We start from the raw sequence: 19,270 nt of genomic DNA, 5'->3' as shown, positions 1-19,270 counted from the left end.
ACAGAAAAAGCCGGGAATGGCGCTGTGGCTCAAGTGGTAGAGCATTAGCCTTGAGCTGAAGAGCTGAGGGACAGTGCCCAGACCCAGAGTTCAGGCCCACAACTGACAAAAAAAAAAAAAAAAGAAAAAAAAAAGCTATATCCCCTCAATGTTTATTCCACTATTAACTAACCTAGGGCTTAGAAAGTTCCTGCCATGTGGTAGGTGCTCCAAGTGATTTTTAATGAAAAGGCAAGATTCTTGATTCTAAAACTCTTCACAGATGTACAAACATGTAACATACAAAAATATATTAAATTTTGTCCACTTAATTTTTTTTGCAAGGGGAGGATACTGGGAGGATACTTCATGCTTGCTAGGCAGGTGGCTCTATGCTGAACCACACCTGCACCTTTTTGTACTGGTTATTTCTGAGATACCGTTGAGAAGAGTTCTTGCATGTATGCCTGGACAGGCCTGGAACTAGAATCATCTTAATCTTTGCCTCAAGTAGCTAGGATTTGGGGTATGAGCCACCAGTACCTAGCTAATATTACAGATTTTTTAAAGTGCTAATATTGAATAGATAAAAATAAACTCTTGCCAGGCACCGATGGCTCATGCCTGTAATCTTAGCTACTCAGGAGGCTGAAATCTGAGGATTGAAGTTCAAACCTGGCCCAGGCAGGAAAGTCTGTGAAACTCTTTATCTACAACTAACCACCAGGAAACCGGAAGTGGCACTGTGGCTCAAGTGGTAGAGTGCTAGACTTGAGCTGAAGAGCACAGGGACAGTGCCCAGGCCCAGAGCTCAAGCCCCACAACCAACAACAACAAAAAAACTCTTTTTCAGTATTCCATACAAAAAAACTGTTCCATTAAAAAACAAGTAGACTATCAGATATCTATACCTGGAATACATGACCTGTAGCTTTAAGTTTTGGTTTTTCAGTTTCTTCAGAAAGTGCAGCTGAAGAAACAGTCTCATCAACATCACACTTGGCACGAGACTTAGCAAAATCTTCATAAAGCTGAACCTGTAACATTGCCCCATAAAAAAAACCAGTTATATATATATGTGTGTATACATACTCATATGCATATGTGTGTGTGTATGTGTGTGTGTGTGTGTAGTTTTCAAAATGTAAGTATCAAGGGCAAATCAGTAAATCAAATCAACCCTCATGACGACAAATTATGATGCTTAAAATTCACTACTAAATAAACCACATATCTATTTTGATAAGTTCCTTTACGATTACATTAATATATAACACATTAAGTATGGCTATAGAATATATTAGTCCAATCAATAGTCCTTGATTCAATGCTTCCACTGATGAAATGCAGATTCAGAAAAACAAATACATTATCAATAAAAGAGAACATGAATGTTCACAAGTAAAGGAGAAAAGTCTTCCTTAAATGTGTTGAGACCAAATTTTAAAAGGAATGTTACTGCTAGTCTAAAAAGAGAAGTCATTAAAGGTTAAAACATTACCTTGTGTTCTGGGTTACTACAATGCACATGCTAAACAACACAAAAGGAATAAAATCCAGAAAACTAAAGAACAGAAATCAGAATAAGAAATTCTGAGTGCTAAGAAGCTTCCTTCTGGAGTTCCCTTCCCCCAGCTTGTTTGTATGTTGCCACTGATCTCTTTTTTTTTCATATAGCATCTTTTCCTTATTCTATCTACTGTGAAAGTATTTTTAAAATTTTACTCCAGGCCGGGCGCTGGTGGCTCACGCCTGTAATCCTAGCTACTCAGGAGGCTGAGATCTGAGGATCGCGGTTCAAAGCCAGCCCGGGCAGGAGAGACCGTGAGACTCCTATCTCCAATAAAAACCACCAGAAAACCGGAAGTGGCGCTGTAGCTCAAGTGGTAGAGCGCTCGCCTTGAGCTGAAGAGCTGAGGGACAGCGCCCAGGCCCAGAGTTCAAGCCCCACGACCGACAAAAATAAATAAATAAATAATAAAAATTAAAAAAAAAATAAAATTTTACTCTGCTAAAATATTCTTTTCAAGAAATACTAATCTAACATACAAATCAAAGAATGGGGAACCACAGAGATGAAGTATAAGAGAATTAGAAAGCTTTCAGACTCCAGATTAAACTCTAGTTGACTAGACCAGAACTGCTAACAAGCTATCTATACACTATAGGAGGAAAAGATTCTAGCTGCATCTGTCAATCTTTTATTCATTTGGCCACGCTAAATCAGATAGAAAATTCAGGCTCAGGGGCTACGTCTTACTAAGACAAGGAACAGTTACATCCTTAGAAAAATACAAGGCAAGGTTCACAATAAATTTCTCTGGTAATAGTTTCTATGTACAAAATCAGAACTGTGAAAAAGGCAAAAAAAAAATACTCAAAACATTTCAGAAAACATTTAGTATTTTAAAAAGGACTACCTAGACTTGAATCCTGGTCCTAATATATCTTAGCTCTATAACTAGTTAATTCTTCTTTGCTTTCCTTATTTGCAAAAATGAAGATTATCAATACTTACAATGCTATTGTATAGATTAGATGATATGACATCATCTATAGGCTGATTTTTGGCCCTAGTAAACCCTAGCTTATACTTAACTGTCTGCCTACACCCACTTTTAATTTCTGTGATCTGAAAATATTAAGTGAAAAATGGCTTGCTACAGAATCTGTATTTTGTTTTCACCCAATATTGGCCCTACAGTACAAGAGTTAGTGATGCTAGAAATTTGTATTTGCCAAAGAGAAGCCATAAAGTGTTTTCTTTCAGTAAAAGATTAAAAGTTGCTAATAAACAACTTTTATTTTTAAGTTGCTACAATTAATGGTGAGAATAAAACCTAGTATACATATAGGTTCAGTACTACTAGTAGTTTCAAGCTTTAACTACAGTGTCTTAGAATGTAACCTCCATGGATAAAAGACCATCTTCTCATGAATCTACCTTCTCAACTCTTTAACTATTCATACAGAAAAGAAACTATGAATGACACTGGACTTATTTTAATGCTGCATTCAAACTGCATGCATCTGAACTCATGTCTACATATCAAAACAGATTCAGTCCTAAAGCCTGGGAAAGTAAAACATAGATTAAAACCTCTTTACTCAATATTTTTGAACCTGATTCAAAACATTCTGCTAATAACATACCACCAACCACCACCACCAATCACCTAACCTGGAGAGGACTCAGAGTACAATAATAGTCTTGAATAATTTTAGGTGGAAGATCCTGTAGAACATCTTCTTTCATTCTCCTCAAAAGAAATGGCAGGACCTGGCGGTGTAGTGCGTCCATCGCAAGAACACCTAGTAGTAAGAGAATATGGCTTCAAAAAAAGAATAAATAATATTCACTGACACAGCAATTATAACTATCTATTTTCATACCTGCTTCTTGTTCTCGACTAGAACTTCGAGCATCCCTACTTGCTAATATAGGTTTGCCATATCGAGCAGCAAACTGGCGTTCAGTACCCAAAAATCCTGGCATGAGGAAATCAAATAATGACCACAGCTCCAGAACATTGTTCTAAATATTAAAAAAAAAAAAGTTATATTTTGCAGTGAGGTTACTTCCTTATACTTAAAATATAACATTAGTGAAAGCTCATCATGATGACACAGGTAAGAGATTATCATCATATTCTTAGGTAGAATGTCTCTATTTTAATGTTAAATTTAGATCTGTGCCCATGGAGAAATTTCTTTCACTGGGATGAGATATGAGTCTAAGCATAATTATAGTATCTAAAAAATAATAGGACAGAAAGTTATTTCTGATTTCTTTTAATTCAGCTTTGATAATGAAATTGACAACACTTAAGGAATCTAGCCAACAATCATGTCAACAAGAAAAATCTGTAAGAGTTTGATTTCATAATTTATGGGATATGAGGCAAACTTCTTTTAAATTTTGTTGGAAGTTTAATGGGGGAAGATACAAAACAAAATGAAGCCAGCACTTTTTCAACTGGATAGTTTCCAAAAGATACCCTCCCTGCTTCTCTCTCCTACCTTATCCTGCTCAGGCTTTGGATCCCTATGCCGGGCTCCTATATGGATACCCTTCTAATCTCACTGAGACTCTGCAGCACAGCAACCCACCTGACAGCTTCAGAATTTAATTAGATAACCCCCTCCCCCCAATACTTTTAATGTCTAGGCCAAAAAAAAGCAGTACCATAAAAAAATATTGTGGTGTGTTGTCTATCTCATATATCCTCCTATCTTTGCTTCCTCAGTGGTAAGATTATAATGTTCTTTGTTTATATCCAGCATTCTACATAATTTTATTATTTATTTTTTTTGGGTCCGGTTGTGGGGCCTGAACTCTGGGCCTGGGTGCTGTCCCTCAGCTCGTCAGCTTAAGGCTAGTGCTCTACCACTTGAGCCACAGCGCCACTTCTGGCTTTTTTCTTTTTGCTTATGTGGTGCTGAGGAATCGAACCCAGGGCCTCATGCATGCAAGGCAAGCGCTCTACCACTGAGCCACCTTCCCAGCCCTCTACAAAATTTTAAATTGAAGTAAAACAAGTCTGGATAAATAAAGCCTAAAAAGCCTAAAGAATTTTTTTTCCTTCCTTTAAATGTATCTTAAAAACAAAAACACTTTTGGTTGTAACATGTACATCTATAGAAGCTGCTTTTACTGAAAAGCTCTTGACTTAATTGGGCATATAAATTAAAAAAAAAAAAACAGGAGAAAGCTTGGCATCCTGTTGCCTCCATTTTGGCATATGTCCTGGCTCTGAACCTTTCACCACACAGTGACCTGGAACCCAGGAGGGACACAACTGACTGACAAGATATTTACAAGGAGGGAAGTAAAAATCTGGCCCCCAAGTGAAGGAACTTCAGAACTCCCTTAGGACAGACCACTAAGCCAAATAAGGATTTGTGCTTATCTGTCTTCCTCCAAGGAACACCTAGAAACTTCAATTCTTGTCAAAACCAGGACTGAGATAATGACTGACTAGTCACACATAATGACTGGGAAAGTTTAATTGGGTATACCTTTTGTCCCTTGCCATTATTTCTTTCTCTATTTAAACATAAAGATCCTATGGGTACTCCAAAAACAGGCTCACTTTACCTCTTCTTTTGGTATGCCTGTGCTAATAAACCTGCTTTGTCAAGGAGGATGAAGTGGCCAGACCTGACATATGGAATCCATGGAGTTGGGCCTGGGATCTAAAGCCCAGGTTTCAGTAACTCAGATTAGCTACCATGTGTGACCCTGGATTTGATCCCTAGCACTGCAAAAACAGACAAACTGAGAAAGGTTTGTGATTGTCTTTTTTTTTTTTTTGGTTAGTTGTGGGGCTTGAACTCTGGGCCTGAGTGCTGTCCCTGAGCTCTTCAGCTCAAGGCAAGCACTCTACCACTTGAACCACAGCACCACTTCTGTTTTATTTGGTGGTTAACTGGAGATAAGAGTCTCAAGGACCTGGGCTGACTTTGAATCGTGAACCTAAGGTCTCAGCCTCCTGAGTAGCTAGGATTACAGGAGTGAGCCACCAGTACCTGGCTAAGTGTGTCTCTTATGGTTGTTGCAATCTATAATGTTCACTTAATGAACCCTAACCTTTATAATAATTTTAAAAAATAAGAAAAAAAAAGCCATCAATTTTTGAGATTCAGAAAGAATCATGAGGTGTTTAACTTCCCACTAACTGGAGAATAAACAGGGAGATATTCTTACCAGAATTCACTATCCAGGTTGGATGTGAACACTTGCATCCAATTTAATACAGAAGTATGTGAAGATACCTGCATACCCACCCATTTCCTTACTTCTCCAAAATAAACTTCTAACTGCTTCCCTTTAGTTGTTTCCTGACAACAAGAATTCACACTATATGATAACTCCTCTTTAATGAGCTCTAGCTTTTCAGTGCTACATCAGATTAGACTACAACCTAACAATCTATAAGGATGGTCTGCCAGGCGCCAGTAGCCAGTAGCTCACGCTTGTAATCCTAGCTACTCAGGAGGCTGAGATCTGAGGATCAAGGTTCAAAGCCAGCTGGGCAGACTCTTATCTCCAATAAACATTCAGAAAACGGAAGTGGTACTGTAGCTCCAATTACTCCTCCTCTCCTCCCCTCCCACCCCTCCCCCAAACCAGGAAGTGATGCTGTGGCTCGCGCTCGCCTTGAGCTGAAGAGCACAGGGACAATGCCCAAGCCCAGAGTTCAAGCCCCTTGACCGACAAAACAAAACAAAAAGAATGGTCAGTGTAGAATCTAGTATCTTTCATATTTTGGACATAATTACATAGCTTAAATTACATAATTACATAGCATAAAACTGTATCTTAAATATGACCTTTAAAACCTGGTTTGAGACAGTGCTAAATGCCAAATGAACCATTATAAAAACAACACACAACTGGAATATCAACCTCACAAACTAATTCAGAAACAAATACAATGCCTCTTCTTCATATGCAAATATTTTTAATAGAAAAAAATAGTAAATAAGTTACCTGGATTGGTGTTCCAGAAAGAATAATCCTATAATTAGCTGTTAGTTGTTTTACTGCTTTGGACAACTTTGTTTTTCCATTTTTAATGACATGACCTTCATCAAGAATACAGTAGTTGAATTTAATATTTCTAATGGAGAATAAAGAAACTTTAGTATCTTTTGCTAAATTAGAAACTCAAATACAGAAAATATTTTCTTCAAATTTGATACTACTTTTCTATAGAATATTTAAATTCTTACCTAAAAAAATCTATGTCATTCCTCACAACATCATAGGAAGCCACTATCAGATTATGCCTTTTAACTTGATGCTGCAACCTTTATGTAAAGAAATAAACACTCAGGAAACAAGAATTATTAAAACCTGTATAATTTTAATGGTGAAACTAAAGTAGGTGCTTACTGTACATACTACCTCAAATACTACCTTCCTTAAGACATGGCCCTGAAAAGAGATGAGCACCTGATTCAAAATGTGGTTAACAATTTTATTTGCCAACCTCTCTTCCTTAATACTCTTTTACCAATCCATGGAAAGGGGTAGAGGTAGATGGACAATCATATGTCTCTCCATAATCAACACATACTGAAACATTAGAACCAGTGGAGCTATTAACAGCATTTTATTCTCTGACCACAGAAGTTGGCCTGTGAGCTTGAGTCAAATAAGGCCAATAAATCATCTCTAGATTGGATATATTCCTGATGAGTTAGGGAAGATCGGTTTACTATGGGTGTTAACATAGGAAAACGTAGGCTTACAGATGTCATCTCCCCCCCCACCCCCCAAGTCCTGGAGCTTGAACTCAGGGCCTGGGCACTGACCCTGAGCTTCTTTTGCTCAAGGCTAGTACCCTACCACTTGAACCACAGCACTGCTTCCGGCTTTTTCTGTTTATGTGGTACTGAGGAACCCAGGGCTTCATGAGTGAAGCAAGCACTCTACCACTATATTCCAGCCCTACGTAAGTCATCTTATTCATTCATTGAAAACTAAAGTCCAGAAGAGATCAACATAATATTATCTTTAGAGAGGGTAAGCAAATGAATGTGATTCAGGTGTGCCTGAAGCAAGAATTCACCTCTGAAATTCTCAAATTAGTGAATTATTGAATATCCTAGTTGCCAAGCTCATTTGAGTTGAATTCCTATCTCTTGCAAGCGAATGAATTCTAACTTAGAAGCACTTGAGTAAATTGCTTATCATGTAAGCTTTTGAACTGCCTATACTCAGTCTGACTGTCCATTTAATTAACTTAGTGAACATGAACACAGGCCTTATTCCTGTGAGCCTTTATTTCCAAATTGCAACAAGAATACGTCTCATGGTGACCGTGTGAATACACAGTACAAAATTTTACATAAATGTAAAGATATTTACAATAATGCCTGTGAGCCAGGTCATAGCACCAACCTAGCAAGCATGAAGCCAAGCTCAACCCTCAGTTCTGCCTCCCCACACCTCCCCCCAAAGTGTCTGATGAGTAAATATTCATACTAAAACTAAAAATTCAGAAGAGCAGCAAACCTACAGACTGAATGAGTAATATGTGAACAGCCAAATTTTATTTTATTTATTTATTTATTTATTTATTTATTTTTTTTGTCAGTCTTGGGGCTTGAACTCTGGGCCTGGGCGCTGTCCCTCAGCTCTTCAGCTCAAGGTGAGTGCTCTACCACTTGAGCTACAGCGCCACTTCATGAATAGCCAAATTTTAAGTTAATTAAAACAATTTTATGATTAGCATAATCATTTCCATTCTTTAAAATTTATATCTAAAAACGTTAAGAGATGTTGGTGTTAACAGCAAGGGGCAAAGCTATAACAAATTTGGGTTGCCACAAATGGGTAGCTAGAGCAGTCACTCTGGACCAAAAGCACCTTTAAGGAAAGCGAAGGAAAAAGAAATAGCAGAACGAAGGGGAACGGAGAAAAGTGGTCAGAGAATGAAAATAGATAACAGAAGTATCAAGGAGAAGCTATGGTCTTAAGGCTCTATAAATGGACATACAAAACTAGGAAGGGATTCTACTTGTTTCCTAACTCCAATACTTAAAAAGCTCAATAGATAATGGAAACGAGTTTTTTTCTTCGTTTTCAATTTCCTTTTTTTTACTTTTTGTGTCTTTAGGAGGTAAGGAGGGTACAGAAATGGAGGGACATAGGGCAAACAAATGCAGCTGTGGTACTTTCAAATGAACTATAAAACTTGTGGGGACTGGGATGTCAGTGGCAAAGCACTTTCGTAGTAAGGGCAACATCCTAAGTTTGATCCCCAGTAGCAAAAAAGATACAAAAACAAACAAACAAAAGCAGTTAAAAAAAGAACAACAAACTGTGGGTGTGAATAGGAGGGAAAAACTGGAAGAGAGCAAGGAAAGGAGTGACAATGTCCAAAAATGCTCACCTTCCCAAAGTAAACCTTTTTTTTTTTTTTTTTTTTTGTCGGACATGGAGCTTGAACTCTGGGCCTGAGTGCTGTCCCTCAGCTCTTCAGCTCAAGGCTAGCGCTCTATCACTTGAGCTACCACACCACTTTCCACTCATCTTTCTTAAGTAGAAAAAGGTTGTCATATACGAAAAATAGCTAGAATTCAAATTTAATATATTCTTCAAAACCACATAGAAAATTAAACATTTGTTTTTGTTGCTATAGAGCTCATACCTTATTCTTTCAGTGGGAGGTCCAGTATAGTGCAATGGATTAAGATACTCTCTGGAGCAAAATTTACCCACTTCATCCACCCAGTGACCTGTTAATGTTGGTGGACAAACCACCAAAGAAGGAAGTGGCATGCACTCTGCCAATTTTGATCGTGCATATTCCTGAGCCCTTTAAAAGCAAAACACAATAAAGTAACCAGCTTGTTGACATTTCTGATTCTGGAAACCCCATTTTAAAGCATTTTGCTTTACCTCTGACAGTGATCTCCTGCTAGAATGCAGATGGACTGTAAAGTTTTGCCTAGACCCATGTCATCACACAATATTCCATGAAGTTTATACTTATTAAGAAATGCTAACCAGTTCACACCATCCTGTAAAAAGACATAAAAAAAAATATAGATGTAAACAGATCACAAAGTTTTTTGCTATAAGAAAAGTTGGACACCTATAATCTTCATATAAGCAAAAGAGAAATAGTTAAGACACTAAACCCAAGATTTATTAAATCAACTGTAAAAACCCTATAAGGTACATTTGAAAGGATAGTGGCTAATCATGTGTACAAGAGTAAGTATTAACCTTACCTGCTGATATTTCCGTAGTTCCGCATTGATTGGTACTGGAATTTTGTAATTTTCTAATTTTTTTCCATCTAACAGTTGTTCCAAAAAGTGTCGCTCTTTTGCTTTCAACTGGATTAGTTCTTCTGACATGTTTGGAGGGTCTGGAATGCCAGCCTAAAATGAGTATTTTAATATATTAAAACTACAATTTTTATTTTTTGAGACAAGATTAAAACTTATAGGCCTTGGCTGTTTCGTCACAATTTTTTATCCTAAAATATCAAGTAAATTCACATCTTAATAATACACAGAATAAAAAGTAAGTCAAAACAAGTCTAAAGACTTTAAAGTCTTTACACAAACTTTCAGCAATAAGTTTTCTCTTTTAGCAAAGAGGCAAACCTAGTTATATAGTTTATTTTAAATTAAATATTAATAAAAGCCTCACAATTAGATCTCAAAATGTGGGTTTCAAGGTCCCAGTAAGCCCCCAAAATCATTTCTACAATATTTCCTTCTCTCTTTTTTTTTTTTTTTTTTTTTTTGCCAGTTCAGGGCACTTTCCTTAAGCTTCTTTTTGCTCAAGGCTAACACTTTACCACTTGAGCCACAGCGCCATTTCCGGCCTTTTCTGTTTATGTGGTATTGAGGAATCTAACCCAGGGCTTCATGCATGCTAGGCAAGCACTCTACCACTAAGTCACATTCCCAGCCCCTATATTTCACTATAAAGAAATTATAGTGTTTTTTTTTTTTTGGGGGGGGGTCCAGTCATGGGGCCTGAACTCTGGGCCTGGGCATTGTCCCTCAGCTCTTCAGCTCAAGGCTAGAGCTCTACCACTTGAGCCACAGCTCAAGCCGGCTTCTTTTCCCCTGCTTATGTGGTGCTAAGGAATCAAACCCAGGGCCTCATGCATGTAAGTCAAGCGCTCTACCACTGAGCCACCTTCCCAGCCCTAGTGTGTTTTTTTTTTTTTTTGGGGGGGGGTGTCCAGTCATGGGCCTGAACTCTGGGCCTGGGTGCTGTCCCTCAGCTCTTCAGTTCAAGGCTAGCGCTCTATAGTGGTTTTTTTTTTTTTTATTGTTGACATTTGTGAAAATGTTTGGGCCTTGGGAAGAATCAAAGCAGGGACACCAAAATGTACCAGCAGGCATCACTGCATTCCTTACAGATACTCAACAGCATTTTCTAAAATAGCCAGTTTTGCTTGGACATGTCCCTGATAAAGTAGTAAATATATTAACTGTTACCAAACCGCAACCCTTAAGTAGACGATCTTTATAACATCCTGTGACATAAAAGGTGCACTACATAAAGCACTTCTGCTCCTTGTCAAAATTTAATATACTGAGGAAAAACCCTTATGAAATTGCTTAAATAGTGTGTAGAAATAGCTATTATTTAATAAATAAAGTCTTCATTAATCTAACATTTTTATGAATTCTGTGATATTCATAAATTAATGGATACAACTTTGTTTCACTAATATATGTCATATTCTTAAAATTCAGATTTATGGCTCAGAATAGAGGCTTATACCTGTAATCCCAGATATCAAGAGGTGGAGGTTAAAAGGATCATGGTTCAATGCCAGCATGAACAGAAAGTAATCAAGACCCATTTCAACCAGTAACTGGGCATGGTAGTCATTCTAGCTACAAGGGAAGTATAAAAGGACAGCCGGGCGCTGGTGGCTCAAACCTGTAATTTAAGCTACTCAGGAGGCTGAGATCTGAGGTTTGCAATTCAAACCCAGCTTGGGCAGGAAAGTCTGTGAGACTTTTTTTTTGTCAGTCGTGGGGCTTGAACTCTAGGCTTGGGCACTGTCCCTCAGCTCTTCAGCTCAAGGCAAGTGTTCTACCACTTGAGCCACAGCGCCACTTCCAGTTTTCTATTGGTTTATTAAAGATAAGAGTCTCATGGACTTTCCTGCCCAGGCTGGCTTTGAACCATGATCCTCAGATCTCAGCCTCCTGAGTTGCTAGGATTACAGGGTGACCCACCAGTGCCTGGCTTGTGAGATTCTTACCTCCAATTAACCAACAAAAAACCAGAAGTGGCACTGTGGCTCAAGTGGTAGCACACTCACCTTGAGCTAAAGAGCTCAGGAATAGCGCCCAGGACCAGAGTTCAAGCCCCATGAACAACAAAACACAAAACAAAGCAAAAGGTCAGCTGTCAGAGGGGCCTGATTAAAAAATAAGATCTTATTTCCAAATTAAGCAAAAAAGGATGTGAGGGTTGAGGGTAGAGCTCAAGAGATACAGTATCTGACTAGCAAGCATGAAGCCCTAGCTTAAAACTCTAATACCACTTCCCCCCTTCACAAAAGCATTTATGATAGTTAAACTACGAATTATTATTGTATTTACACAAAATTTGCCATAGGGATAGTATGTATATTAACACAGCTATTTTCACTTTATGAAACAGTATTTTATCCAAAAAGACTGGCAAAGGTATAGGGGCAAGGCTCAAGTGATAAGACTGGTTTCCTAGCAATCCTAAGGCTCTGAGTTCATACCGTAGTACCCTCATCCTCAAAAAAAAAAAAAAAAAATCCACTTATTAAACTAAGATTATTCTATTTGGATATTTGACTTATTTCTCAAAAATTAACTTGGAACAACAAGAAAAAAATATATCTTGTTGCCACTGACAAAATTCAAGTCTGCTAGAAAACCTGATAACCATCCTGATACTTTCTAAAAGCATTATCTGATATTTATTTTACCTGGTAAACCAACATTTTCCAAATGACCAATGCATGTTGCAAAACATGTTATCAGTAAAAGATTATTCAAATGTGTAAGATAAATCAATGAATTTTAATGTAATAAAGTATGAAACATTTATAGAACTTTAGAGTCTTAGAACACAATAAACTTTGTCTTTTGAGTTGTTGTAAATGTTAGATCAAAGACTACCCACAATTATTTGAAAAGACTGTCAAAATACTTCTCCTTTTTTCAAATATCTATGTCACTGAAGCTAGACTTTCTATAGCCAAACTAACATATTGCAACAGAATAAATGCTCAAGTAAACATATGGATTTGGCTCTCTACCATTAGTCAAACAAAAAAGATTCAAAAAAAATACAAAGCTGGAAGCTAGTGGTTCAAGTCTATAATCTTAACTACTCAGGAAGCTGAGAATTAAGCATCAAGGTTTGAAACCAGTTCTGGCAGGAAAATCTCTAAGACTTTTGTTTTGGTTGGTCATGGGGCATAAACTCTGGGCCTGGACACTATCCCTCAGCTCTTCAACTCAAGGCGAGCACTCTACCACTCAAGCCACTATGCCACTTCTGGTTTTCTGGTGGCTTATTGGATTACAGGTGTCAGCCACCAGCATCTGGCTTCTGAGACTCTTATCTCTATTTAATCAAAAAAAAAAAAAAAAAAGCCAGAAGTGGGGCTAGGAATGTGGCTTATTGGTAGAGTGCTTGCCTAGCATGCATGAAGTCCTGGACTCGATTCCTCAATGAACAGACAAGGCTGAAAGTGGCTCAAATGGAAGAGTGCTAGCCTTGAGCAAAAGAAGCTTAGGATAGTGCCCAGGCCCTGAGTTCAAGCCTGGCCAAAAAGAAAAAAAATAAAATAAAAATTAAGAAGTGTAGCTGTGGCTCAAGTTGGTAGAGCCATAAATCCTATCAAGACATAAGAAGCCAGGCACTGGTGGCTCACAGCTGCAATCCTAGCTACTTAAGAGGTTGAGATCTGAGGATTGCAGTTCAAAGCCAGCCTGAGCAGGAAAGCTCATGAAACTCATCTCCAGTTAACCACTAGAAAACTGGAAGTGGAACTGTGGCTCAAAATAGTAGAGCTTTGAGCAGAAAAGCTCAGTAGCACCCAGGCCCTATTACTGATCAACAACAACAAAAACACTGTAAGCAACTTGGTAATGGTTATAGCTAAGACAAGGTTTCACTACAGTTAAGGCTGGCCTTACATAATCTTCCTGCTTCATACTTATAAAAAAAGGAATTTCAGGTATGTACCAACATACCCAGTCAGATCTATCTCATTCCTGAAGACATTTCTATTTCTTACACTAGTCCTATAAACTATTTCTATATACCAGCCAGATCTATCTCATTCCTGAAGGCATTTCTATTTCTTACACTAGTCATATAAACTATTTCTATATATTTGATATTAGAGTATACTCCATCATAATGATCCAACATGATCCTTCTGAACTAGACCCGTATGTCTACACACTTCTTACAGATTAGTGCTGGTATGGGAGACTGAATTTAGGATTCTAACAGTCTTTCCTGCCCAGACTGGCTTCTAACCACAATCCTCAGATCTCAGCCTCCTGAGTAGCTAGAATTACAAGCCACTGGCACCTGGCTTTGCTTCTTGCAGTTTTAATTACTCTCTCTCAAATTTTCCTATCATCTGAATTTTATCCTTGAGAAAAAAGGCTATTTCTAGAACATCGTCAACAAATTACCATTCTTGTAGAAACTGCCCAATTCATTTATACTAAAAAAGCGAAGTCAGGTGCCACCGACTCATGCCTGTAATCCAAACTTCTCAGGAAGCTGAGATCTGAGGATCACAGTTCGAAGCCAGCCCAGGCAAGAAAGTTTGTGAGACTATTACCACCAACTAAATCACAGAAAAAGTTGGAAGTGGAGCTGTGGATCAAGTGGTAGAGTGCTAGCATTGAGCAAAAGGATCTCAGGGACAACACTTAGGCCCACAGTTCAAAACTTAGGACCAGCAAAAAGAATTTAAAAAACAAACAAATAGAAATGTAAAAAGATGTTCTATAAATCTTAATGATTAACATCTTAACCTGACATGTTCTTTAAGAAGTACAATTATTATGAAGTTACAGAAAATATTAAATCCATAAATGAAATGTCTTCAACTTACCTCAAGTGGCATGAGTCTAATCAGTGTGGCAAAGCACTGTGTGGCCATAAATCTTACACTGTCTGTCTGGTCACTCATTCTTCCCAACACAGGAACAACTAAAAGGACAATATATGGAACAATACCAACGTCCAGTTGTTCCATTACACCTTAACAAGCAATTAAGGAAATTTTGATAGTTTTCAAGTAATGTTTTCACAAACAAATTAATATAACAAGACTGCAAACTCTGAAAAAGTCCTTCATTTTCTCATCTGTACTATGAGGGAATAGAATGACTATGACCCAATCATAACACTATTTGAGCACTACTGTTCATTGAACACTACTGTTCATTAACTCTTTCATAATTAAAAATATAAAATCATGTTTCTATCCAAAGACTAAAAGAAATTTTGCTAAAAATATTTTTTCTTAGAATTTCAGTGTCAGAATAAATGAAGCCATGTTAGAAGCAAGGGAGTACAACTTAGTGTCACTCAGAGATTAATTCCAAATTTCTCACCAGAATCTTGACAATCACCAACTGGATATATTAGATCTAGGTAAGTGAAGTCCTTCTGTAATCTTCAATATTTTGAACCAGTTTCTACTGATCTGATCTTCATCTTTCTTGCTCTGAGACATTTCTTTCAGATACTTTTGAGTTAAAGAATGGCTGCCATGTCTTTAACAGAAACATGCCAATGTATTTCTAGCTTTCTAGTGTATTTTAGTCTTCTTGACCCAATAAAATGAACAGTTTGGAAACACTATTTATAACATCGTATCTGAATTATATTAATAAAGCATCAATTATAAACTCCAAACCCCAGTTTGTTATTGAATATGTAGTTTAAAAGTACATAAAACTATTTTGCATGTTAAAAAACTGTCTTTAAAATTTGTATATGAAATCTTTTTTTACTATAAAATATATTTATACTTGTAGCAACCTTGTAATTAAATAAATCAAAATAAAAGTTTTCTTCTTGGAACAAAGCAGATTTTTTTTAAAACTGTATTTTTTTTGTCTTTTCTTTTTTGGTACTGGGGATCGAACCCAGGACGTTGCACTTGCTAGGCAAGCGCTTTGCCACTGAGCTACATCCCAGCCCACAAAGCAGATTTTTTCATGTACTTTTAAATAAATAACTTTGCATCCCTAAGTAAAATGAATAACATTACTCAACAGTTTTTCAAAATAAAGGATACAGGCAAGTGCTTCAATTGCACCCTCTTGTTTGACATTGTCATCAATTGCTCCTAGCCATGGAAGAACCTTCTCCAAAAAAATGTTCATTGTTTCCATGGTAGCTATTTTACTCATGACACCTACACAGCGAGCAGCCATGTGCCTCACTGCAGTGCTTGGGTACTGAAGGCACATATAAAGATGAGGCAAATGCTGTACCAACTAAAAAAAAAAAAAAAAAAAAGGACAATTAAAATACTCATTATTCTCTAATATACTGTAACATTAATAGCCTATATAAACTCTGAGACGCTAAGTCCAAAAGAGTCCCCAAATACCTCATAACATTATGGTCAAAATATCCTCAATAGAAAATTAATCTAGGGGGAAAACAATGGAGGGGGTAACAATGTTCAATAGGAAGTGTACTCATTACCTTACTCATGTAACTGTAACCCTCTGTATAGTATCTTTACAATAAAAAAAAGAAAATTAATCTAAGTTCACAATAAAATATTCAAAACTGTCTCAAAAGAAATGTAAAAAGCACAGAACTTCTCCACTGTTCAATATTATATCTTAGGTATCCAGAACTGCAAACAAGAGGCATGTTTTCAAAAGATGACTATTTTCAAATGAGTGAGTTGGCTTGCAGCTATAATCCTGGCTACTCAGGAGGCTGAGATGGGAAGGGTCATAGTGTGAAACTGGCTTAGGCAAAAAAGTTAGTGAAAGCCCATCTCAAGTAATAAAAGCTGGGTAAGCTGGTGTATGCTTGTCATCGCAACTACTAGGGAAGTATAAGGAAGACTGAAATCCAGGTTGGCCTGCGCCAAATGTTCTATTCAAAAAATGACAAGCCAGGTGCCAGTGGCTCACACCTATAATCCTAGCTACTCAGGAGGCTGAGATCTGAGGATCACAGTTCAAAGCCAGCCTGGGCAGGAAACACCAGCCTTGAACTGAAGAGCTGAGGGACAGCATCCAGGCCCAGAGTTCAAGCTCCATGACTGGCCAAAAAACAAACAAACAAACAAAAAGACAAAAGTAAAAAAGACTTCAGGCTATCTCTCAAGTAATTCAGTGTCTATTAGTAAGCACAAGGCCAATGAATTCAAACCCCAGTAGAGGGAAAAAAAGCAATTTCAATTCTCCTGAGACTGGGAAAAAGGCACCACACATCCATCATAGACCCCTCGAAATTTGCAGCAGTGGTTTAGGTTTTAAGTGCATATGGATACATAATTGCAATGACCTATTAATAGCATTATTAAATCTGCTATATGAAACAACCAGATTACTGATGAAAACCAAATACCTGTTCAAGTTAGGATAGCCTTACATTTCACATGAATGCAAACTGCTAATCATGGATGATGATGGCACAAAGATAAAGTTCTGTCTACTAACAGTACATCAGAGAATTCTAAAAAAAAGTTGTTTGTGTTTTTTTTTTCTTTTTTTGAGTTGTCTTGCTATGTTCCTGGGGCTGATTTCCAATTCCTAGGGCCCAAGCAATCCTTCCCCTGTACTCTCCCCCAAGCAGGTGGGATATAAGTCACTGTACCTGGCTTATGAGCAGAATTTTAACAAGCATGTTTTATTACTAATACACAGAAATTTTCATTGCTCTCTACTCCCACCTAGATTCACTTTTATAATTTATGTGAGGAAAGAAAACAAAATTATAAACAAGATTATAAATTGTACAGAATTTTCTAATATAGATATCTGAAAAGATAAACTTGCTTCTATGAAAAAAGATAACTGTTTTCCCCTCCTTCTGTCCCAATTATGTCCAAAACAAAAAACTAAGAGAAAAGAAACAGCTAGGCACCAATGACTCATTCCTACTATTCAAACTACTTATTCTACTAGCTACTGAAGAAAATGAGGCTTAGAAAATTGAGGAAGCCTAGCATATACAAAAAAGCCAGCAAAAATACCTACCAAAAAGTATGCCTGGAGCCAGGTTATCAGTGGCTCACACCTGTAATTCTAGTTATTTAGGAGCCTGTGATCTGAGAATACAAGTCCAAAACCAGCCAACACAAACACACACACACACACTCTCTCTCTCTCTCTCTCTCTCTCTCTCTCTCTCTCTCTCTCTCTCTCTCTCTCTCTCTCTCCTTTCTCTCTCCCCTCTACCCCCCCCCCCCAGCTCAAGCCCAAAGCCCTGAGTTCAAATTCTAGTACCAGAAGTAATTAAAAATCACAAACCGGTGTTCTACCTTTGCCACTGTCCAATTTCATCTTAGGCAGGTGGTTTCCCTCTACCTTTCAACCTACTGTGAAAGCAGATCTTATTACATATGCTCTTTCTTTCTTGGAACTAGAACCGTTCTAATCAAATAAGGCTCAGTTTTTCTTTCTGTTTACACTCAGTCCTGTGCCATCAGAACCCTTTTCAAAATGTCTCTTATTCTAAGTTTCCTCATTGGGTTTTCTATCATTAATGGACCCAGCACACAGTTCTGAAGCCTCTAGTTATACAATATAATGATGAGATCAAGCTGTACTTTCAAATCTTCAGTTGTTTTTTTTTTTTTTTTTTTTAAAGAGGACCATTTGTTTCATCTGAAATACTACATTTGTATTAGTTACCAAGGGATGAAGTTCAGAATCCATGGAAGCAGCTGCTGTTTCAAAAACTTGCAGAGAATTTACCAGTTCTTGGGCAGGGCCATCTCCCTTTTCCAGGAGGGACTTTCCATCTATTCAAACATGAAATCTATATTATTTTGCAACTCTTTTTTCAAAAGCTAAAGCACACAAAATTTTTTAGTACCTCTCCAGCTAGAACAATAATATTGTCATGACCTAATTTAAGTGTTGGGGTATGTTACTTAAAAGCAATCATGAAGTTTAAAATAATACATTTTAAATATCTTTTTTCAAGCTGTAGTTGAAAATAAAGCCAGTATACAGAAAATGGAAAAATGATTATATATATGTAATATATACATACACACATATATACATTTTTTAAACCAAACTTCCATTTAAAAACCTTTGTCAGGGATAAACACATAAATATTTTTCTTCTAAATGAATATATTTACTTGGTAAGACACTAAGATTTAAAACTGAATTCAGAAAAATACATACATACCAAAATTATTTAGGTCAATTATATTCCTCAATGGGCCAACCATACTATCCCAGAGATGAGGCAACTTCACTGCCATTTCCCCACCAAAATGTTTCACTATAGTTGTCAAGGCAAATTCAGCTCCTCTTCGTTGTACCAGGTAAGGCTTCTGGGCCTTAAAAGTTAGTTGAAATGAGAATTTCAGAAAGCTACATAATGCATTTAAAATTTTATCAAGATAATTGAAAATCAACACCTAAGAATTGTTTCTATTAATCAATAAATTATTGGATATATACATATATAGGTACACACATATTTTCCAATAATTAAAATTATACAGGCCAAAAACTCCTAGATTTTTCTGTCCATGGTAAAATACTTTTTTTCTTAGGCTGAGGACAA

At 37.1% G+C, this 19,270-nt stretch overlaps 1 protein-coding gene across 1 annotated transcript in view; it reads right to left on the bottom strand.

The window, feature by feature from the left end:
- The window catches only part of Btaf1 (B-TFIID TATA-box binding protein associated factor 1), an 87,943-nt gene that overhangs the window by 10,338 nt on the left and 58,335 nt on the right, over positions 1-19,270 (bottom strand). The window contains exons 22-33 of the mRNA XM_070021189.1: positions 18,887-19,040; positions 18,379-18,488; positions 15,792-15,993; positions 14,598-14,746; positions 9,727-9,879; positions 9,392-9,513; positions 9,141-9,308; positions 6,715-6,792; positions 6,473-6,602; positions 3,373-3,514; positions 3,161-3,291; positions 891-1,016 (exon numbers count right to left, since the gene is read on the bottom strand). Coding sequence (XP_069877290.1) covers positions 891-1,016; positions 3,161-3,291; positions 3,373-3,514; positions 6,473-6,602; positions 6,715-6,792; positions 9,141-9,308; positions 9,392-9,513; positions 9,727-9,879; positions 14,598-14,746; positions 15,792-15,993; positions 18,379-18,488; positions 18,887-19,040 — 1,665 coding nt within the window. The remainder of the gene's footprint in view (positions 1-890; positions 1,017-3,160; positions 3,292-3,372; positions 3,515-6,472; positions 6,603-6,714; positions 6,793-9,140; positions 9,309-9,391; positions 9,514-9,726; positions 9,880-14,597; positions 14,747-15,791; positions 15,994-18,378; positions 18,489-18,886; positions 19,041-19,270) is intronic.

Source organism: Dipodomys merriami, unplaced genomic scaffold (genome assembly GCF_024711535.1).
Source record: "Dipodomys merriami isolate MVZ:Mamm:240054 unplaced genomic scaffold, mDipMer1.0.p SCAF_14, whole genome shotgun sequence".
Taxonomy (NCBI): Eukaryota; Metazoa; Chordata; class Mammalia; order Rodentia; family Heteromyidae; genus Dipodomys; species Dipodomys merriami.
Note: the sequence above shows the minus strand (reverse complement) of the source record. Positions and strands in the feature narration are given on the sequence as shown.